A 24,469-nucleotide genomic window follows, 5' to 3' on the forward strand; every position below is an offset into this window, starting at 1 on the left:
CTTATCTAGTTGCTCTGGTTGGTCCCCTTCCAGGTGTCTTTCTCCAGTGCTTTGTGCCTCCCCAGACCCTGTTGGCTTAGACTTCACTGTCTCCAGTGGGTGGTAGAGACTGGCTTGGGAGCCATTAGACATTATCTTGTTTGGGATCTGGGCCACAAGATAGAGTTTAGGACTCAGCCTCTTAGTTGTGGTCTCCCTCCATTGGACCATTTGTCTATCCTGATACGAGTTTCCCTTCTGTCAGTCACTTTCAATCTCAGGGCGGGTCATAGGTTTGTGGCTTCCCATCCTCTCTGACTTCAAAGCATCTTCTCTCATGGTTCCTGCATGGGTGGGAAGAGGCCCAGTGTTGCTGCCCAGTTCTGTCCTTCAGTAAGCATGTGTTGCCAGATCTAGTCCCGGCGCTTCTTCCATGTTGACTCCCCTCTAGTGACGGCATCACCCAGGCTCTGTGTATGAGGCTTAGGCCTCCTCCGCCTCCCTCTGGTGCACCTTCAGGCCTAAGGAGTTTCTGGGCCCTCCACCTGTGGCTGTTCCCACAGCCTTTTTCAAGCACCTACTTGGCTCTTCTGTGCCCTGACATATGCCCCTCCACTGGGCAGCCTTTGTCGTGGCACAAGTCATCTTCGACCTCCTGCTCTGCTCCATCCCTGCACCTCCATAATCTACTTTGTCATCGAAGGTCTTGCCATAGCTTTGTTGTCTTCGGCGTTGATGGTCATGCTGTGGCTGCTGGCAGTGCAGGGCCCACATCTCGGCCGCTCAGATGTCAACTGCCCACTTGTTTGGTGTGAATTAGGTCTTTGTGACTGCTGCTGGTGATGTCCAGTTGCACTTCACATCCTTGACCTTGGAGTTCTGGGCAGCCAGCTTGCTCTTCTGTATCCTCTGCTTCATCCAGTATGCCTTTGGGGAGGTTTGTGAAGTCATGGATGACTTGAGAAAGCCTATTTCACCCTTTCTTCTGAGTCAAAGAAAACTTTTTCACTTGGCTTTCACAGTGGCAATGGTTGGGAGTCCTAGCTGGCGATTGGCCTTTTGTGGCCGCAGGTTTTCCTTCAGGTGACATTTCTTCATTTCATGAGGGTGTCTGCAAGGTTAAGACAAACTTGTTAACGTTAATCCTCCAGGCTAGCCTTTACTGTTCGGAACCCATGCCACCCTTTAACTAGGCAATGATGGAGCCCATTAAGTGTATCTGGAATCAGCCATGCTCTGCCCCAGTGGTGTGCGACCGGGCCACACGTTATTACCACTTAGCTACTGGTGACCCAAATTTTTTATCTTCTAATCTGAAGCCTTCCTATGCTGTATGGTTTCACTTTCTATCGCAAGGTTAATGTCATCTCACCATATTTGTCTGTATCTGCCATGTCCGATATAGTATGGAAGTGGTTTCTGTGGCTTTATGCTCATATAATGCTAATTGCCTGATCTCCCGCTACTCCTGTGTTGTTTGGACGATGGCAGGGATGGTAGTTTTACTGACCCTAGATCATGCCACCGGCTACTTTGCTGAGGTGGTTCATAATGATTTTTGACCTGCTAAGCAAATTCTTAGATACGGTCTTGACACAGCGGACTCTGTTGCCTGATCTTTGGGCTCCTCAGTGTTACTTCACTGTAGTGCTGCACGAGTCTCTAGTTTTTTACAAGCCACCCACACAGATTTGCTGGACTTGTCTTTGAATGACTTTGGTGTTTTTTAGGTCAAGCGTACAAGCGTGCTTATGTGTTGTAATCTATCTGTGGGCTTTGAACCACGCCCATCACTATTACTCATTCATGGGCTTGCCTTTCAAAAATCCTTTGTTATCATTGGTAAATGCTTTATGTTTGTCCCTCTTTGGGGTAGTATTGCCTTGGCCATCGACCCTGTAACATGGAAAATTTGCCGATACGTTTGACTGCAAACTCACTTCTTTTTCCTTTTGTGTGTCTCCTTCGTGCTCACGCTCGTGGTGGCCATGGTGCTTTGAATCGGGTCGCTTATATCAACTGTTTCACTTTTCAGTTTCAATTTATGTGGCAAAGAAAGTCCCGTTAGGAATTTACAAAGCTAATAGCTCAAACTCGAGCAAACGTGAGACCCATTGCAGTGCAAATACTTGTTTTTAAATGTGGGCTGAGCAGGTTCTGGGAAGGTACAGACAGATCGTACTCTTTTCCACTCTAAGTAGCAGATGCTGTGAAAGGAGCTTAGAGTTCACGAAGGCAGGCCGACTGTTGCTTTTTCCGTAGAGATCCTGTGTAAAGAAATGGCTCCCTGTTGCAGTTACCCCCCACTTTTTGCCTGATACTGATGCTGACTTGACTGAGAAGTGTGCTGGGACCCTGCTAACCAGGCCCCAGCACCAGTGTTCCTTCACCTAAAATGTACCATTGTATCCACAATTGGCACACCCTGGCATTCAGATAAGTCCCTTGTAACTGGTACTTCTAGTACCAAGGGCCCTGATGCCAAGGAAGGTCTCTAAGGGCTGCAGCATGTCTTATGCCACCCTAGAGACCCCTCACTCAGCACAGACACACTGCTTACAAGCCTGTGTGTGCTGGTGAGAACAAAATGAGTAAGTCGACATGGCACTCCCCTCAGGGTGCCATGCCAGCCTCTCACTGCCTATGCAGTATAGGTAAGACACCCCTCTAGCAGGCCTTACAGCCCTAAGGCAGGGTGCACTATACCATAGGTGAGGGTACCAGTGCATGAGCATGGTACCCCTACAGTGTCTAAACAAAACCTTAGACATTGTAAGTGCAGGGTAGCCATAAGAGTATATGGTCTGGGAGTCTGTCAAACACGAGCTCCACAGCACCATAATGGCTACACTGAAAACTGGGAAGTTTGGTATCAAACTTCTCAGAACAATAAATGCACACTGATGCCAGTGTACATTTTATTGTAAAATACACCACAGAGGGCACCTTAGAGGTGCCCCCTGAAACTTAACCGACTATCTGTGGAGGCTGACTAGTTTTAGCAGCCTGCCACAAACCGAGACATGTTGCTGGCCCCATGGGGAGAGTGCCTTTGTCACTCTGAGGCCAGTAACAAAGCCTGCACTGGGTGGAGATGCTAACACCTCCCCCAGGCAGGAATTGTCACACCTGGCGGTGAGCCTCAAAGGCTCACCTCCTTTGTGCCAACCCAGCAGGACACTCCAGCTAGTGGAGTTGCCCGCCCCCTCCGGCCAGGCCCCACTTTTGGCGGCAAGGCCGGAGAAAATAATGAGAAAAACAAGGAGGAGTCACTGGCCAGTCAGGACAGCCCCTAAGGTGTCCTGAGCTGAGGTGACTCTAACTTTTAGAAATCCTCCATCTTGCAGATGGAGGATTCCCCCAATAGGGTTAGGACTGTGACCCCCTCCCCTTGGGAGGAGGCACAAAGAGGGTGTACCCACCCTCAGGGCTAGTAGCCATTGGCTACTAACCCCCCAGACCTAAACACGCCCTTAAATTTAGTATTTAAGGGCTACCCTGAACCCTAGAAAATCAGATTCCTGCAACTACAAGAAGAAGGACTGCCTAGCTGAAAACCCCTGCAGCGGAAGACCAGAAGACGACAACTGCCTTGGCTCCAGAAACTCACCGGCCTGTCTCCTGCCTTCCAAAGATCCTGCTCCAGCGACGCCTTCCAAAGGGACCAGCGACCTCGACATCCTCTGAGGACTGCCCCTGCTTCGAAAAGACAAGAAACTCCCGAGGACAGCGGACCTGCTCCAAGAAAAGCTGCAACTTTGTTTCCAGCAGCTCCAAAGAACCCTGCAAGCTCCCCGCAAGAAGCGTGAGACTTGCAACACTGCACCCGGCGACCCCGACTCGGCTGGTGGCGATCCAACACCTCAGGAGGGACCCCAGGACTACTCTGATACTGTGAGTACCAAAACCTGTCCCCCCTGAGCCCCCACAGCGCCGCCTGCAGAGGGAATCCCGAGGCTTCCCCTGACCGCGACTCTTTGAACCTAAAGTCCCGACGCCTGGGAGAGACCCTGCACCCGCAGCCCCCAGGACCTGAAGGACCGGACTTTCACTGGAGGAGTGACCCCCAGGAGTCCCTCTCCCTCGCCCAAGTGGAGGTTTCCCCGAGGAATCCCCCCCTTGCCTGCCTGCAGCGCTGAAGAGATCCCGAGATCTCTCATAGACTAACATTGAAAACCCGACGCTTGTTTCTACACTGCACCCGGCCGCCCCCGCGCCGCTGAGGGTGAAATTTCTGTGTGGGCTTGTGTCCCCCCCGGTGCCCTACAAAACCCCCCTGGTCTGCCCTCCGAAGACGCGGGTACTTACCTGCAAGCAGACCGGAACCGGGGCACCCCCTTCTCTCCATTCTAGCCTATGTGTTTTGGGCACCACTTTGAACTCTGCACCTGACCGGCCCTGAGCTGCTGGTGTGGTGACTTTGGGGTTGCTCTGAACCCCCAACGGTGGGCTACCTTGGACCAAGAACTAAGCCCTGTAAGTGTCTTACTTACCTGGTTAACCTAACAAATACTTACCTCCCCTAGGAACTGTGAAAATTGCACTAAGTGTCCATTTTTAAAACAGCTATTTGTGAATAACTTGAAAAGTGTACATGCAATTTTGATGATTTGAAGTTCCTAAAGTACTTACCTGCAATACCTTTCGAATGAGATATTACATGTAGAATTTGAACCTGTGGTTCTTAAAATAAACTAAGAAAAGATATTTTTCTATATAAAAACCTATTGGCTGGATTTGTCTCTGAGTGTGTGTACCTCATTTATTGTCTATGTGTATGTACAACAAATGCTTAACACTACTCCTTGGATAAGCCTACTGCTCGACCACACTACCACAAAATAGAGCATTAGTATTATCTATTTTTACCACTATTTTACCTCTAAGGGGAACCCTTGGACTCTGTGCATGCTATTCCTTACTTTGAAATAGCACATACAGAGCCAACTTCCTACATTGGTGGATCAGCGGTGGGGTACAAGACTTTGCATTTGCTGGACTACTCAGCCAATACCTGATCACACGACAAATTCCAAAATTGTCATTAGAAATTGATTTTTGCAATTTGAAAAGTTTTCTAAATTCTTAAAAGACCTGCTAGGGCCTTGTGTTAGATCCTGTTTAGCATCTCTTTTAGAGTTTAAAAGTTTGTAAAAGTTTGAATTAGATTCTAGAACCAGTTGTAGATTCTTAAAAAGTATTCCAACTTTTAGAAGCAAAATGTCTAGCACAGATGTGACTGTGGTGGAACTCGACACCACACCTTACCTCCATCTTAAGATGAGGGAGCTAAGGTCACTCTGTAAAATAAAGAAAATAACAATGGGCCCCAAACCTACCAAAATACAGCTCCAGGAGCTTTTGGCAGAGTTTGAAAAGGCCAACCCCTCTGAGGGTGGCAACTCAGAGGAAGAGGATAGTGACTTGGAGGAAAATTCCCCCCTACCAGTCCTATCTAGGGAGAACAGGGTCCCTCAAACCCTGACTCCAAAAATAATAGTCAGAGATGCTGGTTCCCTCACAGGAGAGACCAACACCTCTGAAATCACTGAGGATAACTCCAGTGAAGATGACCCCCTGTTAGCCAGGATGGTCAAAAGATTGGCTTTGGAAAAGCAGCTCCTAGCCATAGAAAGGGAAAGAAAAGAGATGGGCCTAGGTCCCATCGATGGTGGCAGCAACTTAAATAGGGTCAGAGATTCTCCTGATATCCTAAAAATCCCCAAAGGGATTGTAACAAAATATGAAGATGGTGATGACATCACCAAATGGTTCACAGCTTTTGAGAGGGCTTGTGTAACCAGAAAAGTAAACAGATCTCACTGGGGTGCTCTCCTTTGGGAAATGTTCACTGGAAAGTGTAGGGATAGACTCCTCACACTCTCTGGAAAAGATGCAGAATCTTATGACCTCATGAAGGGTACCCTGATTGAGGGCTTTGGATTCTCCACTGAGGAGTATAGAATTAGATTCAGGGGGGCTCAAAAATCCTCGAGCCAGACCTGGGTTGATTTTGTAGACTACTCAGTAAAAACACTAGATGGTTGGTTAACTGGAAATGAAGTGTGTGACTATGTTGGGCTTTATAATTTGTTTATGAAAGAACACATTTTAAGTAACTGCTTCAATGAAAAGTTGCATCAGTATCTGGTAGACCTAGGTCCAATTTCTCCCCAAGAATTGGGAAAGAAGGCAGACCACTGGGTCAAGACTAGGGTAACCAAAACTTCCACTGGGGGTGACCAAAAGAAAGGGGTTACAAAAACTCCCCAGGAGAAAGTGGGTGACACTAGAAACAAAGAAAAAGAGTCCTCTGTAGGCCCCCAAAAACTAGAACAGGTGGGTGGGCCCCAAGACACAACCCAAAACAAAGGTGGGTACCAGGGTAAGAACTGGGATGCCACTAAGGCATGGTGCCACAACTGTAAACAGTCTGGGCACCACACCAAGGACACTTCTTGTCCCAAAAACAAACCCCAGAACAAAATTCCAGGGGTAACCAGTGTAGCCATGGGAGATGACTCCTCGGATGAGGAGGTCTTCCTAGCCTTCAACTGGAAACAGGGCCCAACAGGTGAGTTGGAGATTCCAGAGGGAAGTAGACACTTCCACCACCTACTGGTGAATGGAATCCCAACCACTGCCCTGAGAGACACTTGTGCCAGTCACACTATTGTGCATGACAGGCTGGTGCTCTCAAACCAGTACATCCCAGGTGAGACTGCCAGGGTAAGAGTTAGCCTAGACAGGGTCACTAAGAGGCCTGTGGCTTTAGTGCCCATAGAAGTGGGTGGCACTCTTAGCTGGAGAAGGGTAGTAGTCAGTACAGACCTCCCCCTTGATTGTCTCCTTGGAAATGACTACCCAGAGGTTAGTCAGAGCTCAAGAGAGGAACTGGTCCAGTGCCAGTCCTCTCCCAAGGATTCTGGAAGTCCTGCCTCTGCAGTAAATGCAAGCAGGCCCCAGAAGAAGAAGAAAAGAAAACAGAGTAGGAAGGGTGGACAACCTTTAGCCAAGGTTATAGCAAGCCAAGGAGATTCTGCTCCAGTAGGGGAGAACTCCAAAAATGGCCCTGATAAAGTCCAACCTGACCCACAAGAAGTCCTGGCTAGTCAGGCAACTGTTAAACCTGAGTGGGTGGCTCCTCAGCTAACAGAAGAAAGAGTGGAAGAAGGGTGTTTACTACAAGATGTGGTAACCCCCCACTCCAATACAGCAGACAGGCAACCTGAACCCAAAGAAGCCTGTAACTTAGCCCCTTCCCTTTTAGGTGAAGAGCTAAAGGTGTGGTTCTGGGCACTGACAGCTGTCAGTGGCCTCTGCTGGGTGTTAGCCTTTATGGCTGCACTATCCTTAGCATGGTGGTCTGACCCCATGCCAAATAGCAAGTTAGGCCCCCTGACCCTATTGGTCATGGTGGGGTTACTCCAGCTCTGGGTAACCTCTCTGGGTAAGCTAGGGGTAACCCTGGCCAAGATAAGGTTAGCAGAGGTGGATACCTCTAAGACCAAAATAGAAAGAATGGGTGGAGACATTGAAGAGGCAGACAAGAGGCAATTCAGACTAGGTCCTATCACTGTGGAAGTAGGTCAGTTCCCCAAAGGGAATGACCTGAACAGAAGGATGTAAGGCAGAGTAGGCCCTGCAACTAACCAGCCTATTTCTCCTACTCTTCCTCGCCTGACAGACTAGGAAGACTCTCCCAGCTTGGGCTGAGTCTCCTGGCCTGTGGGCTGGGGGGGGCTTGTGTAAAGAAATGGCTCCCTGTTGCAGTTACCCCCCACTTTTTGCCTGATACTGATGCTGACTTGACTGAGAAGTGTGCTGGGACCCTGCTAACCAGGCCCCAGCACCAGTGTTCCTTCACCTAAAATGTACCATTGTATCCACAATTGGCACACCCTGGCATTCAGATAAGTCCCTTGTAACTGGTACTTCTAGTACCAAGGGCCCTGATGCCAAGGAAGGTCTCTAAGGGCTGCAGCATGTCTTATGCCACCCTAGAGACCCCTCACTCAGCACAGACACACTGCTTACAAGCCTGTGTGTGCTGGTGAGAACAAAATGAGTAAGTCGACATGGCACTCCCCTCAGGGTGCCATGCCAGCCTCTCACTGCCTATGCAGTATAGGTAAGACACCCCTCTAGCAGGCCTTACAGCCCTAAGGCAGGGTGCACTATACCATAGGTGAGGGTACCAGTGCATGAGCATGGTACCCCTACAGTGTCTAAACAAAACCTTAGACATTGTAAGTGCAGGGTAGCCATAAGAGTATATGGTCTGGGAGTCTGTCAAACACGAGCTCCACAGCACCATAATGGCTACACTGAAAACTGGGAAGTTTGGTATCAAACTTCTCAGAACAATAAATGCACACTGATGCCAGTGTACATTTTATTGTAAAATACACCACAGAGGGCACCTTAGAGGTGCCCCCTGAAACTTAACCGACTATCTGTGGAGGCTGACTAGTTTTAGCAGCCTGCCACAAACCGAGACATGTTGCTGGCCCCATGGGGAGAGTGCCTTTGTCACTCTGAGGCCAGTAACAAAGCCTGCACTGGGTGGAGATGCTAACACCTCCCCCAGGCAGGAATTGTCACACCTGGCGGTGAGCCTCAAAGGCTCACCTCCTTTGTGCCAACCCAGCAGGACACTCCAGCTAGTGGAGTTGCCCGCCCCCTCCGGCCAGGCCCCACTTTTGGCGGCAAGGCCGGAGAAAATAATGAGAAAAACAAGGAGGAGTCACTGGCCAGTCAGGACAGCCCCTAAGGTGTCCTGAGCTGAGGTGACTCTAACTTTTAGAAATCCTCCATCTTGCAGATGGAGGATTCCCCCAATAGGGTTAGGACTGTGACCCCCTCCCCTTGGGAGGAGGCACAAAGAGGGTGTACCCACCCTCAGGGCTAGTAGCCATTGGCTACTAACCCCCCAGACCTAAACACGCCCTTAAATTTAGTATTTAAGGGCTACCCTGAACCCTAGAAAATCAGATTCCTGCAACTACAAGAAGAAGGACTGCCTAGCTGAAAACCCCTGCAGCGGAAGACCAGAAGACGACAACTGCCTTGGCTCCAGAAACTCACCGGCCTGTCTCCTGCCTTCCAAAGATCCTGCTCCAGCGACGCCTTCCAAAGGGACCAGCGACCTCGACATCCTCTGAGGACTGCCCCTGCTTCGAAAAGACAAGAAACTCCCGAGGACAGCGGACCTGCTCCAAGAAAAGCTGCAACTTTGTTTCCAGCAGCTCCAAAGAACCCTGCAAGCTCCCCGCAAGAAGCGTGAGACTTGCAACACTGCACCCGGCGACCCCGACTCGGCTGGTGGCGATCCAACACCTCAGGAGGGACCCCAGGACTACTCTGATACTGTGAGTACCAAAACCTGTCCCCCCTGAGCCCCCACAGCGCCGCCTGCAGAGGGAATCCCGAGGCTTCCCCTGACCGCGACTCTTTGAACCTAAAGTCCCGACGCCTGGGAGAGACCCTGCACCCGCAGCCCCCAGGACCTGAAGGACCGGACTTTCACTGGAGGAGTGACCCCCAGGAGTCCCTCTCCCTCGCCCAAGTGGAGGTTTCCCCGAGGAATCCCCCCCTTGCCTGCCTGCAGCGCTGAAGAGATCCCGAGATCTCTCATAGACTAACATTGAAAACCCGACGCTTGTTTCTACACTGCACCCGGCCGCCCCCGCGCCGCTGAGGGTGAAATTTCTGTGTGGGCATGTGTCCCCCCCGGTGCCCTACAAAACCCCCCTGGTCTGCCCTCCGAAGACGCGGGTACTTACCTGCAAGCAGACCGGAACCGGGGCACCCCCTTCTCTCCATTCTAGCCTATGTGTTTTGGGCACCACTTTGAACTCTGCACCTGACCGGCCCTGAGCTGCTGGTGTGGTGACTTTGGGGTTGCTCTGAACCCCCAACGGTGGGCTACCTTGGACCAAGAACTAAGCCCTGTAAGTGTCTTACTTACCTGGTTAACCTAACAAATACTTACCTCCCCTAGGAACTGTGAAAATTGCACTAAGTGTCCATTTTTAAAACAGCTATTTGTGAATAACTTGAAAAGTGTACATGCAATTTTGATGATTTGAAGTTCCTAAAGTACTTACCTGCAATACCTTTCGAATGAGATATTACATGTAGAATTTGAACCTGTGGTTCTTAAAATAAACTAAGAAAAGATATTTTTCTATATAAAAACCTATTGGCTGGATTTGTCTCTGAGTGTGTGTACCTCATTTATTGTCTATGTGTATGTACAACAAATGCTTAACACTACTCCTTGGATAAGCCTACTGCTCGACCACACTACCACAAAATAGAGCATTAGTATTATCTATTTTTACCACTATTTTACCTCTAAGGGGAACCCTTGGACTCTGTGCATGCTATTCCTTACTTTGAAATAGCACATACAGAGCCAACTTCCTACATCCTGCTTCCTTTTTACCCTGCTTCACTCCCGTTCGTCGTTACTTGGTGCTGAAGGGGTTTGTTCTGTCTGTGGTATTTCTCAGTATACCTCAGGCTGCTTTCTACTCTCCTTCATGGTCCCTTCTGCTGGCCTTTATGCTCTTAATTGCACTTGGTCTGGTGCTTACATGGCCGTGCATATTGTTAAGGAATGGGTTTCTCCTTGTGTTCATGGTGTGGTTTCGACTGATCTTCTTCCTAATGTTCTTGGAGACGGTGTCAGTTCCGGCCAATCGTGACACGCGAAAGATAGTGTTCTTTTATTGACGTTGCCCAACAAGCGATGCTCTTACCTTAACTCTAGTGTGAATTCTCACTCTCTAGGGAAGGCCCAAGTAGTCCTGGATGAGCAGCAAGCCTACTAAAATATTGTTTTTGCTAAGGGCATAGGACATTACGTTTCTGGTAGGAGTTGGACACCCTTGTGGGGAGTCGAGCCAGGGTTCTGGGTTGGCTCTCGGAGCCGTAGCATGTGCCAAGCCTTCAAAAGATGTAAATCAGGCCACAAATACCATGAAAAAAAATTGATAAACTTTAAAATAATATATTTCCACATTTCTCTGCATCTCAATTAAGTACATGCAGTTATATCACTGAACGTAGTGACATTTTCTAAACATGAAACATTCAAGAATACTTCTACTCCTCAATGACCCTGCCATCAGTTACCCAAAATATTTGTTTGTCATGGTCTCCATCCATGTAGCCCGTATTTTTACTAAGCATGAAGCAAGATTGTTTTATATTAACCACATTTAGGCTTATATAAGATCTTTTTCTAGGCCGCTGAATTACTTAATTGTGCTCTCCAACTGGATGGCTAAAGAAAATGATACGTGGTAAGGTGAGGCGATGGGCTGCGCATCACGCAGTTTGGTCAAGAGAGAAAGCCGGCATTTGAGCCCAGGATTGCATGTTATGTGGCTCAGAGACTGTAGGGTTACAGCCTTCTCTCTTCCGTGTAACACCAAAGGTCAGTGCTTTATGTTCAGTTAGGAAATGAATTAGTGTTGCTTGTTGGAGTTCAGTAGATACACTTATCACACCTAAAATCAAACCAACATTATACGCCCATGTATAGATGTGAGCAGTCGTATGAGTCAAAGGAGTACTTTTTAGGTCTAACATGCTAGACAGGGCAAGCTTTGTGGGAACAGACAGTTTGTCACCTTAGAGTAGTCTGAGAGCCTGCCCATTGCTTACCCATAGGTTGCTTTTACTGTCACTCATGTGCTTGCTGTTCTTTTGTTCACTTTTGTGGGCTCTGCTTCCACGTCTTGTGTTTTTCCATCCCCTGGAGCATAGATGCATTACCTGGGTCCTTTCACTGCTTGCTTCTCGAGCACTACTTTCTTCTTTTTGGCTAAGCACACCATGAGAGTGTGTATTTTCCAGCTGTTTCCCTTGTGTACTTCTCTTCCCCGTCCGCACTCTGTGTTGCTCTGTCACCAGTTTGCATTTCCTCCGCCCACTCCATGTTCCACTCACCCATGTCTACTTTTCTTCCCACTTTGCTATCTCTCCTGTGTGCTTCTCCACAGTGAGCTTCACTTAGCTCTCACCTGTTGCTTCTACTCGTCCACCCTGCCATCCATGTTGCTTCTGCCCTGAGCTCTCTGTGGCTACTTCCACCCAGGCCCTCTGTTTTTTTTTTCCACCACCTGCGCCCTCTGTGTTGTTTCGGCCACCCATGCCCTCAGTGGTTTTCCACACCTGTTTCTTTTGTGATCTGTCCATTGTGGCACTTTGCACACCTTTTGTGATGCTTACACCCCCCCTACCCCCACCGCCACCAGCTCTTAAAAACAACTTTTGCTCGACTTATTTTTTTAAATTGATAGATCCAGCTGTTTTGGGCAAAAAAAAGCCCTTGTGTCACTTTGTAGACATGTGCAAGTGTGGGGTTTGCTTACCTATACAATGAGCCAGCAGTCACGTTATAGTGCTTTTTTTTCTTGTTTTCTTTAGCCATGCTGCACATCATCTGGGATGCTGTACAGCATGGCTAAAAACAATTGACTTTGTGAATAGGTCCCAAAGGGAGGCCGATTGACAAAACCAATTCTTGTTCTGTTTGGAATGTTTCCACAGACTGCACATCAAGTACAGAGCCAGAACCTGCCTGTTTGAAACCATGCTGCACTTCGCAAGCATCTCCTCCAAGAGCTGACTTGACAAACAGAACGCTTTTTGGAGAGGGGGCAACACCACAGTGACCACATTTCAGTAGTTAACTGTGAAATGTGTGAGGTCCACTGGCATGTCTTGGGATGTGCAGGTGTTTCTAATCGATATTCTTTTTGATGGGTCATGTCTTTTTGGACAAAAGGCTGATGCTGCCCTTAAGCCCTTTAAGGAAAGCAGAGCCATGGCACATTCTTTGGGCGTCTCAATGCCTGCCTGACAACTTCCTTAAACATTTTGACCCTTTTAAGGTTATTCTGTAGGCACTGCCATGCTCTGCCACCACCAATGCAGCTATTGGGTGGACATGGCTGGGCTTCTGCACACATCGCACAGGGCACCAGGGTCAAGGGCTCACTCAATGCTCGACCCTTGCAGCATCAGCCTCCAGTTCACTTTAGCTTACTTTAGCAGCACACAGCCACCATGTAGGAGGCACGAGATAACATTTCCTTCAGGGGTGGTGGAACATAACATCCCATAAACACATCCTTCAGATCGTCCAATAGGGCTACGCTGTACAATTCTTTTCTGACCCACCTCAACTTCGTTCCACATCACAGCAGCTTTGCAAGGAACATCTTTTCACTTTGCTGCAAAAGGTGCAGGTTGTAGGTTCAAAGGGGCCTTTGAAAGAGTTCTGCCTCGGAAGTAAGGATGGGTTGCTGTTCCTACTACTTTCTTATTCCTAACCAGGGCAGAGGCACACATCCTATTCTAGATCTTCATCCTCTCAATGCCTTCCTCTGGAAGGACATTCAAAATTCTCGCTTTGACCCAAGTTCTGTTTTTCGTGTGCTGTTGTCCGGGGTTGGCCAGAGTCATTTTCAGTTGGTTAGAGCGGCAGACCCTGAAGCAGAGATCTGGCTCAAGACCAGGGTTCAAGCCCCGCTTCAGCAGGTCTTGGGCTCAATTCCCTTGGACCAGATAATTCTCGCCTCGTGCCTAATCTAATTAATGAGTCCCACTCTGCAACTCTGGGCAATAGCTTGCTTAATCTCCACAACGGCCCCAACAGTGCTTGGATGCCTGGCTTCACCCTGGGGGTGCCCAGGAGTGGGCACCTCACAGGGAAAAAGCCAGGAGGGGTTCCATAGCGGTATGAGTACAGCACCTTGAGACCCTAACGGGTGAGTAGTGTGCTATACAAGTGCAAAGTTTACAGTTTGCTGTGCTCACTTCAGCCTCACCGGTGCCCCTCTGGTGTTCATGCCCTAGCATTTTTCATGTGTAATTATTTTAACGAAGCCAGTATGCAGCAGGTTACACTTGTGCAAGAAAGTAATACAACACTGAAGGGACCTTGTGACTGTAAGGAGGGTCTTTCCCTATGTAAAGTAATTGTTACATGCAACCTGTCAGGCAGACCGAAACAGGGCCTTTTTCTTGTCATTTTTACTGGAATGTAGTAATTAACTGGAATTTGACCTTTGTGCATTTGTATTAAATATGTGACTGTGTGTTTTAATACAGTTTTTCCTAAAAATGTTATTGGGCATATTTAATTTTCGCTGCCATGGTATAAATATATATTTTGTCAGCAACACGTTTAATTTGTGCTTTCCCTTTTCAGCAGAATGATTAATAATGGCATATTATATGAACGTTTTTCAGACATTGGAATGCAGATTTAAGTTACATGCCTTAATTTAAATTCTCAGTTGCATAAGGGGAACGAAGGCCCCTGGGAACTTTTTTTATTATCATGAAAATTTGAGTTTTAAAGAAAAGAATTTCCACATTTATTTCCACCAGCTGTTTCCTGGTCGTCAACCTGTAATGAAGTTGTTGGAAACCTTGCACGAATGGTTGGTGAACCTGCCCTTAGACAAAATCCCTTACGATGCCATCCTTGATCTGGTGAACAACAAGATGAGGGTAAGATATTGTGCAATCTGTATGTGACACGCAGGTCTTGCAAAAGAGCTTATAGCATGAATCTAATGTCTTCCTTGGACAAGAGATTGTAGTGCAAGAAAACTATTCAACTGAAAACTATTGGCGCCTTGATTCTTGTGCAATATGTTGTAACTACCTAATAAATCAATAATAAACTTCCAAGTGCGCTGAATGAATCAAACTTTGATGTTTGTACTTATTGGAATTGGCCTGTTTTCATTTAAATTCGGTTATATTGTGCCTCAAGGCATTGCTTTCCTTAACAGTTTTTTCTCTTTCTGCATTGACAGTTTCAGCTACCTTTGACCTGATTCCCTCTATTTATCTCTTTATTCCCCAAGTATCTAGTAGTTTGAAACCTATGCCACGTGGGATGTCAGTGACATTTTTCAGTAGCTCTAAGAGCATCATCATGGGCATGGGTATCTAAGTGTGTATGTACTATGTGTGTAGCACAAACATAGCTGAAGGACAGCAAAGCATTGTCCATCATCGAAGGCAAAAGACAGTCAACGTCTGATTGGAGGCATAGCTAATTTTTAAGAGTCGAACTTTTAGAGCATCATAACGTAGTGCTCTTTTTAAAGCTCTTTCCTAAATAGTTGGAGCATACAAGGATCATTCCCAATCCTACGTGCAAAGATATGATAAGGACTATTGCCTTGGGTTTTAGTTTCCCACTCTTCATTTCCACTCTGGTGGTGTCCTGGCTGATGGTGTGCTGAGAATCACCATAGATGATGTACTTGTCAGCCATATAAGTGGCATTGTCAGTTCTGATTTCTTTGAAGATGAGGGTGTGGGATGCAAATGGTAGTCAGTGGAGTTTCATTGGGTTGAGGCTATGTGATCCTATTTTTTGAGAACATTGATAAAGCATGCTTTTGCATGCCAATGCCTTCAACTGGGGCCTGTATGGAGTCTGGGAGGCTGTGGACCATCGTACCGCCACCATCCAGATCCAGCAGTGAGAGCGAGGGCTTGAACAGCTGCTCTGAAGTCTCTGTGAGAAATGGTTTCACTTTTTTCAGTACACAGAGCTGGTACCAAGCTGTTTTAGTTTTTCTGTGTATGTTTGTGAGTCCATTAGTAGGAACCTTGGCACCTAGCCTGCTTGTGGCCTCCAGTTTCTGTTTGTCCAGTTGCCGTTGTTTGATCAAGTGACACCGCTGCTGTCCTGGTTTTCCTGTTCACCGTTCTTCGTGCCAACAGAAGCCCCGCCCACCCCAGGACCTATTTAATGCAGACTGCAGCGTGACTGCACTAGTTGGCACTTTGGTACCTAACCTGACACTTGTCTTTGGCCTCCAGTTCCTGCTTGCTCCAGCCTGATCTAGTTGCTGTCATTTGACCAAGTGACACTGCCCCGGTTTTCCCACACTGGTTTCTCCACCCAGGTTTTCCAGCTACCGTTTTTTCCACCAACAGAACAGCTTTTTGCTTTCGAATTTAATCTTTCTTGAATGCTGTCCCTATTTACTTTAGCCAACTGGAACTAGGTAAGGAGAATAGAACTAGACTGATAAAGTCTATGTAGCTAAATATGCTGAGAAATAGCTCAGTGAGTGTGTGCTAAATGCTGACAGCTGCAGGTTACGTGCAGGTTCGAATCCCAGCGAGGCTGTTCTTCCTTCACAGGTCAATAAAATGCATGCTAATATTTTCAAAAGAAAATGCTTTATGAAACATGCCAAAGAAAATTGTGATCTGTATCACGGAAACTGAAACTGATATTCAAAATTACTGAAATCTAGACAGTTGTATCTCTGCAATTTGCTTAGTATTCCATGTTTTTCTAGGTTTAAATCTCAGCTCAAGTGGGCTTATGCCCACTAAGGTCATTATTTATAGCCCCATACGTGATTCACGAAGAGCTCAGATATACTCCGGACAAAGTTAGGATTCATATTTTTCTTGGGTTACGTTTGTATTGCATGAGGGTTGTCTGTACCACATAAACTCGGCAGTTACGATATCTTTGAAATGTCTCATTGTTTATCGTTTTCTTTCAAGTGAACCATTTTCCATCTGAAGGCTTATCCTTGCCGTACTGCTATTAAGCATGGGCATTGTCATCCCTTTGCTTCCAGTTTTTAGCCTTTATCCAATTCAAGGTGTCACTGGTGTGGTAATTCTGTGAAAGTGTGGCACTATTCCAAAGTGTCAATAACTTTTCCATAAAAGTCAAATAAAGATGTTCTGCAAAATGTTTTGGGAATTCCTATCCCTTACAAACCGGATTAGAATATTAGAATCACTTGTTTTTAATTTTGATGGAAATTGTTGCATCCTAACTGATAGTCCATTTAGGTGTACACTTGAACGTGGAGATAAGTGTGGGAAAGGTCCTGCGAGTGTAAGTGCGCACCCACAGAGCTGCGGCTTTGTGGCCATTCTCTGTTCTTTCAGTGGCCTGGGAATGCCCACAAGGATTGTAGAAGTTTGATTTGGCACCTGTGATTTTTTTTATTTTTATTATTGACCTCTGTATACCACCATGGAAAGCCATTGGCCTTGGTGCTTGGTGCATGACAAGCCTTCAGCTATATTGTGGGTCGCATGTGTGGTCGAACATTCTTTAGAGATTCTTCTTTTTTGCCTCTGGCAAATGAAAGAGGGGTCTAGCACTGGCTATGTTTCATTTGTTGCAATAAACCAACATATAGTACCCTCAAAAAACATGAGTGAGATCATAATTTGGTGATCATCAAGCTTGACTTTTTTATTTGCTTCAGTTTTACGTGATAATCTACAAACATAGGTGTCCCCGCATCATGTTTTGATATTTGGTCCTCTATTTTTTTCACCAGCATCCCTTCTATATCTGTGACCTCCAAAATGCTTGGGGAGTGAGAGATAATTATGTGCTTCAGTAGTTCAGTTGTGAACGAAACCTACCACAGTTTCCCTGGAATTCCATGGGAATGTTGCAGACTTTCAGACATGGGCTCAAAGTGAGCCTTGCTGCGTAAGTGAAGAGAACCTCTACCTCTGCAGCCAGACCGGGTTAAATGAGGATATTTAGTCACAGCTCTTGTATTCTTAGTACCTGAGTATGGGTTAGTCTCTAGGGAGAGATAGCCATTGGGACAAAGACAGGCATGTACGTTTATCTTATGTAAAGACAGATGGTCCTAATGGCTTTTCCTCTTTATTTGCATCTATAATTCTATCTCTCAATTCTCCACTCAAACCTCTAACAATTTCCTTAATTTTGTGACAAATGTGTTACCTGAAAGTTTGTGTTTTTGTGAACAGTCTGAGACTTTGCAGCAGCTAATACAATCAATGGTTATATTTCTCATCTTGTACACCGTAATTTGTGTTTTGTGTTGTTTAGGCCAAATTATGAGCATGCGTTTAAAAGTCTTGGTGTGGGTGAAATACTGTGCGTTTGAGACCTGGTAGCAAGTAAGATTCAATTTACCATACATCTGATCCTGTTTTATTTTTTAGATTGCTGGAATATACCTCCCTAGCAGAGTCAAATGGGTTGGATGTCAAGGAAGCAGACCAGAGCTGAGAGGTTACACATGTTCTCTTTGGAAGTTGTTCCATAGCTTGACTGTACAAGCAGCTATCCGGGCAGAAGAATTCCCTAAAGCAGGTAAGCAGCTGGTGTAATGTGCTTGAGGCCTTTTTCCACAAGGGTTTTGACTCCACTGTCTCTATTTCAGAGGACTTGCATGTGGAACTGTGAAAATGGCTCAGAACAGCCCATCTCGGATGAAAGGGGGACTAAGCTAGTTATTTTGTTAAACTAGCTGGGTACAGTTTCTTAGCTGGAGGGGCTATGATGGATACACAGGCAGTTTATCTTTACTATAAAGAAGGCCTTTCTAATACCGTCACCCAGCAAGTGAAGGGTCAGGCCACGAAGCTTGTGATTATAATCTCTAAAAAATATTTCCAACAATATCAGGCATAATTCCTTGATGGTTGACCGAGACCCGGTGATCAGCTTTTGCAAAGTAAATATGAAACATTGTTGGCACATCAACAGAGTGTAGGTGCAAAGGGCACCGATTTATAAATATTTTGCCAGTCTCAAAATTGCTGGTAAAACTGGCATGCTGGTTGTAATCTGAAAGTGATATTTTGAATGATGGAAATACTTTTCATTGCTTTAATAACGGATTTGGACTCTGCACATCCTCCTCCTTATTAAAAGCAGATTTAGATTGGGAGATTTTGAGCACCGTTACCGGTGGTGCTGAAGCATTGCTCCCTTTTAGCAAAAACTCCATTGATAAAATAGAATGCTTGCTGCTCAGAGTTGTTCCGCCACCCCAGCATGTTCCCAGCAGAAGTGATCAATTAGGTTGGAATTTAGTTGCCCCTCTTGTTTGGTAATTTATCTTTTGTGTTGTATCAAGTCCATGCAAGCAGTTGAACATATCATGGCTGACTTTGTTTAAAAAGAGCTAAAAAGACTAGACAAATGAACAAGATTTGATAAAGCCAATAGGTCTGGACTTTTCACTCTTACAGGTACCACGACTCACTGTGCACTCTCTTGGGCAGCGCCATTTACCACTGATATTTTGGGAGTAGGATTTAAAACCAACTAAGAGTGTCTGTTGCGGTGCAGTGGAACATGGACAATACCAGGAGTGCATGAGATGAGGAACAAAGCATGTGAGAGAGTCGCGTAGGGCTAAAGATGAGGCTGAAATACTCAGAACAAGTGCCTCGTGAATCGCAGGGCGTAGCTTGGTAATTAAGATTGGTGGGGGTGTGAGCTTCAGATTTTCCCAACAATCACGCTGGCATATAATGTAAAAATACATTATACAGGGTGTGGGTGCATAAGAGGGGCTTAAGGGGTAGTGGAAATGGCGAGAAATGCAGATTAGCAGGGGGACTAAGTGAGGGAAAACAGTATTTTGTAAACTCTCCAACATTTTTTAAGATTTTCAAAACACAAAGGGGAGTGAGTGTGTGTATGTTTTAATTTGTGTGTATGTACAAAGCTGTGGTGAAACCGACAGACACCTCCCCATACCCGACTGAAAGCACAATACTCAACTAGTTAGTAGAAAATACATGTTCAATGGCATGTGTAGCTGCAGATACACATGCTGTGCATATGGATTCCGACATCTAGTGTTGGGCTCGGAGTGTTACAAGTTGTTTTTCTTCGAAGAAGTCTTTTCGAGTCACGCGATCGAGTGACTCTTCCTTCGTTTCCATTGCACATGGGCATCGACTCCGTTGTTAGATTGTTTTCTTTCTGCCGTGTGGTTCAGATGTGTTTCTTTCTCGCTCCGAGATTTCAATTCGAAACTTTAAAAACTTTCATTTTGACGGTACTGTATCGATCGGGTTGATAATCTTCCATCGAAACAGCAGTACCGTCAGGAAACAACTTTGTTCACCCTTCGGGCACGCGCGCCAACTCTGCCTTAGTCTGGCCGACCACGTGGAGAGCCTCATGGATCAGACTCCATTCCGACTTTGCCATCGGTGCCACGCGAAGTACCCATATACGGACCAGCATCAGGTTTGCAACCTCTGCCTTTCTCCATCGGGAGTAAAATTGTGAGGCCTGTCGATTCTTCCGATAGAAAAAAACTTAGAGACAGAAGAGCAAGAAGGCTTGAAATGGCGTCGAACATAGGGGAACATTTCGACGTAGAAGAAGAAGAATTAATGCAGACAGCAGTCTCAATTCGAGATTCGGAGTCGGCGCAGGAATCTGAGGAAGACAGACCCATCACAGCCGGACAGCATGTGAGTACGTCTGCCCCTGCACTCTCACAAACAAAAAAACAAAAGACCTTGGGTACGCCACTGCCGGAAGGCCATGGCTCAGCCTGAAAAAAGACTATTGGTGACCGACAACCACCCTAACCCCCTCCCCTCCCCCCCCCAACCCCATTTCGGCACTGAAATAGGACACTCCTCCAAAAACCTCGAAATCAACAAAAAGCTCTGTCTCAGACTCCGATAAACACCAATTTTCGGAGTCAAAAATAAGGAAACAAGTTTCGGAGCCGAAACCTTCCTCGCCCTCATCTTTTTCGATCCCGAAAAACACACTTCGGAGCCGAAAAAAACAACATATACAGAGGAACCATGGAATTTCTAAAAGACTTAAAGAAAGCCACAAAACCTCTGAGGAGGAGTCAGAGGTCGAACCAATACTACAACTTATAGATGAAAGGCAATTCAGGATCCACATCCATGAAGAAACCGGGAGAATTCCCACTGCACCTCCTTTAAAAACAAAGAGGAAGCTAGCATTTCAGGAGAAATTGGACACTATACAGCCTCCAGCCAAAGTGCCAAAACAGAAGGAGAAGCCACCACCTCCTCAGTCTTCTCCTCCTCATTCTCCGCACTTACCTACCTCTCCTCCCACCAGCCCTACACCAATGCATTCGCCCACTCATTCATATGACTCACAACAGGACACTGTTGATCCATGGGATCTTTATGACTTGGATCCCGTTCCAAGCAATGATCCAGACAGCTACCCCTCTAAACCATCACCACCTGAGGATAGTACTGTATATAACCAGGTCATAGCTAGGGCTGCAGCCTATCATGGGGTTACACTGCATACAGGACCCCTAGAAGGGGATTTTTATTCAACATATTATCCTCAACTCATTCTAGGTACCAATGCCTCCCAAGGCTCCCAGGCATGGTAAAACATGCAGATCAGATTTTTAATGAACCAGTAAAGGCACGAATTATAACACCTAGAATAGAAAAGAAATACAAACCTGCACCTTCTGGCCCTGATTATATCACCCATCAGGTACCACCTGATTCTATTGTAGTTAGTGCTGCCAGGAAGAGGGCAAATAGTCAGTCCTCAGGAGGTGCACCCCCTCCTGATAAGGAAAGCAGGACATTTGATGCTGCAGGGAAAAGAGTTGTGTTCCATGCAGCAAACCAGTGGAGGATAGCGAACTCACAAGCACTACTAGCTCATTATAATAGAGCCCATTGGGACGAGATGCAAGATATAATACAGCATCTCCCCAAAGAACACCAAAAAAGGGCTCAACAAGTAATGGAAGAAGGGCAAGCTCTCACAAACAACCAAATAAGATCAGCCCTAGAAGCAGCATATACCGCTGCTAGAAGTGTCAACACAGCAGTCACTATACGTAGACATGCATGGCTTCGATCTTCTGGATTCAAGCCAGAAATACAACAGGCTGTGTTGAACATGCCTTTCGATAAATCTTTTTTGGGCAAGAGGTAGACACAGTAATAGAGAAGCTAGGATAAGACTCCGACACAGCAAAAGCAATGGATGCACTCTATTCTACACCATTTAGGGGGTCATTTCGTAAACCTCAATTTCGAGGTGGTTTCAGACCACAGCCCTACGAGGCTTCAACCTCTCAAACAAAACCAGCCTACCAAACACAGTACCAACGTGGAAGTTTTAGAGGCACATATAGAGGACAATACTCCAGAAATAGAGGAACATTCCAGACCTCTAAGCAGCCTGCAACACACCCAAAACCGTGACTTCCCTCACTCCCTTCCACTCCACACCTCTCCTGTGGGGGGAAGACTACAACAGTTCCACACACATTGGCAAAATATTACCACAGACAACTGGGTGCTATCAATTGTCTGCAATGGTTATTGCCTTGGATTGATAAACACCCCTCCAACTATTCCACCAAAATTTCACAAACTAACCACAGAACATACACTTCTGTTACAAGAAGAAGTTCAATCTCTACTGCTCAAAAAAGCAATAGAGTTAGTTATACAGTTGCAGATAAGAAAAGGAGTTTATTCATTATACTTTCTAATTCCCCCAAAAAAAGATGGCACCCTCCGGCCAATATTAGACCTCAGGACCCCCAATCTTTACATCCTGTCAGAACATTTTCACATGGTAACTTTACAGGATGTCATCCAACTTCTACAAAAACAAGATTTTATGACCACATTAGACCTCAAGGTTGCGTATTTTCACATACCCATCCACCCTGCCCACAGAAAATATCTCAGGTTTGTCATTCAGGGAAAACACTACCAATTCAAAGTGTTACCCTTCGGAATAACAACAGCGCCAAGAGTATTCACAAAGTGCTTGGCAGTAGTAGCAGCTTACCTAAGAAGACAACATATACATGTCTTTCCATATCTAGACGATTGGCTAATTAAATCAAGCAGTCGTACACAATGCCAAAATCATACATGTTATGTAATACAAACACTAGGTTTCTCAATAAACAAAAAAAATCACACCTCCAACCAGCACAAATACAACCGTATTTAGGTGCAATACTAAATACTCAACAAGCTCTAGCATATCCAAACACACAAAGGATACAAGCTTTTCAAAACCTAATTCCACAAATACAACCAAATCAACAATACACTGTACGATTTGTCATGAAAATCCTAGGAATGATGGCATTTCGCATTGCAATTGTTCCACACACAAGATTAAACATGCGGCCCTTACAACAGTGCCTTGCACAGCAATGGTCACATGCACACGGTCAGCTCCAAGATCTAGTGTTGATAGACCGCCAAACATTTATGTCCCTTCAGTGGTGGAATTCTACCAATCTAAACAAAGGGTGGTCGTTTCAGGACCCTGTGCCTCAGACCATAATTACAACAGATGCATCAATGATTGGTTGGGGAGCTCACCTAAACAATCACAACATTCAAGGACAATGGGATGTTGTCAAACAGAAACAGCTACATATAAACCACCTGGAGTTATTAGCTGTCTTTCTGGCACTCAGCGCTTTTCAACCTCTTCTCACACAGAAGAATGTTCTTATAAAAACAGACAACATGGCAACCATGTATTATCTCAACAAACAGGGAGGGAGACATTCATCCCAACTGTCGCTTCTAGCCCAAAAGATTTGGAAATGGGCAATCCACAACCAAATTAATCTATTAGCACAGTACATCCCAGGGATAGACAGTCAGTTGGCAGATATACTCCGCAGAAATCACCAACAAACTCACGAATGGGAGATTCATCCTCAAATACTTCAAAAGTACTTTCAAAAGTGGGGAACACCAAACATAGACCTGTTCGCACCAAGCGAAAACACGAAATGCCAAAACTTTGCATCCAAACACCCACATCCCCTATCCAAGGGCAATGCTCTATGGATCAATTGGTCAGGGATATTTGCGTATGCTTTTACTCCTCTCCCACTCATTCCGTTTCTAGTCAACAGGTTGCGTCAAACTTCACTCAACATGATACTCATGGCACCAACATGGGCACGTCAACTGTGGTACACAACATTACTCGATCTATCAGTAGTACCACATTCCAAACTCCCATGCAGACCAGATCTGTTGACACAAAACAGAGGTCAGATCAGACATCCAAATCCCAAGGCACTCAATCTAGCAATTTGGCTCCTGAGGTCATAGTTTGGATATTTACAACTCCCATCAGAATGTATGGAAGTTATTAAACAAGCAAGAAAACCCGCTACTAGACAGTGTTATGCAAACAAATGGAAAAGATTTGTATATTACTGTCAATCTAAAAATATAGACCCTCTTAGAGCAACAATACAAGATACTGTATGTTATTTACTTCATTTACAAAAATCTAAGTTTGCATTTTCTTCAATAAAAATACATCTTACCGCAATTTCTGCATATTTACAAAATATACAACATAGCTCTTTATTTAGAGTTCCTGTCATTAAAGCTTTCGTGGAAGGCTTTAAAAGTATCATTCCACCTAGAACGCCACCAGTTACATCGTGGAATCTAAATATAGTACTCACAAGACTTATGAATGCACCATTTGAGCCAATGCACTCATGTCAACTTCAATTTCTGACATGGAAAGTTGCCTTCCTAGTGGCAATTACTTCTTTAAGAAGAGTAAGTGAAATCCGAGCCTTTACTTTTGAGGAAACTTTCTTCCAAGTACACAAACATAAAGTTGTACTAAGATGAAATCCAA

The 24,469-nt window shown here is 45.8% G+C and overlaps 1 protein-coding gene across 1 annotated transcript in view; it reads left to right on the top strand.

Moving 5' to 3' along the window:
* QSOX2 (quiescin sulfhydryl oxidase 2) overlaps positions 1 to 24,469 on the top strand; it is a 214,702-nt gene that overhangs the window by 148,750 nt on the left and 41,483 nt on the right. The window contains exons 9-10 of the mRNA XM_069241624.1: positions 14,392 to 14,514; positions 17,992 to 18,142. Of these exons, the coding sequence (XP_069097725.1) occupies positions 14,392 to 14,514; positions 17,992 to 18,142 (274 nt within the window). The remainder of the gene's footprint in view (positions 1 to 14,391; positions 14,515 to 17,991; positions 18,143 to 24,469) is intronic.

This window comes from Pleurodeles waltl, chromosome 6 (genome assembly GCF_031143425.1).
Source record: "Pleurodeles waltl isolate 20211129_DDA chromosome 6, aPleWal1.hap1.20221129, whole genome shotgun sequence".
NCBI lineage: Eukaryota > Metazoa > Chordata > Amphibia > Caudata > Salamandridae > Pleurodeles > Pleurodeles waltl.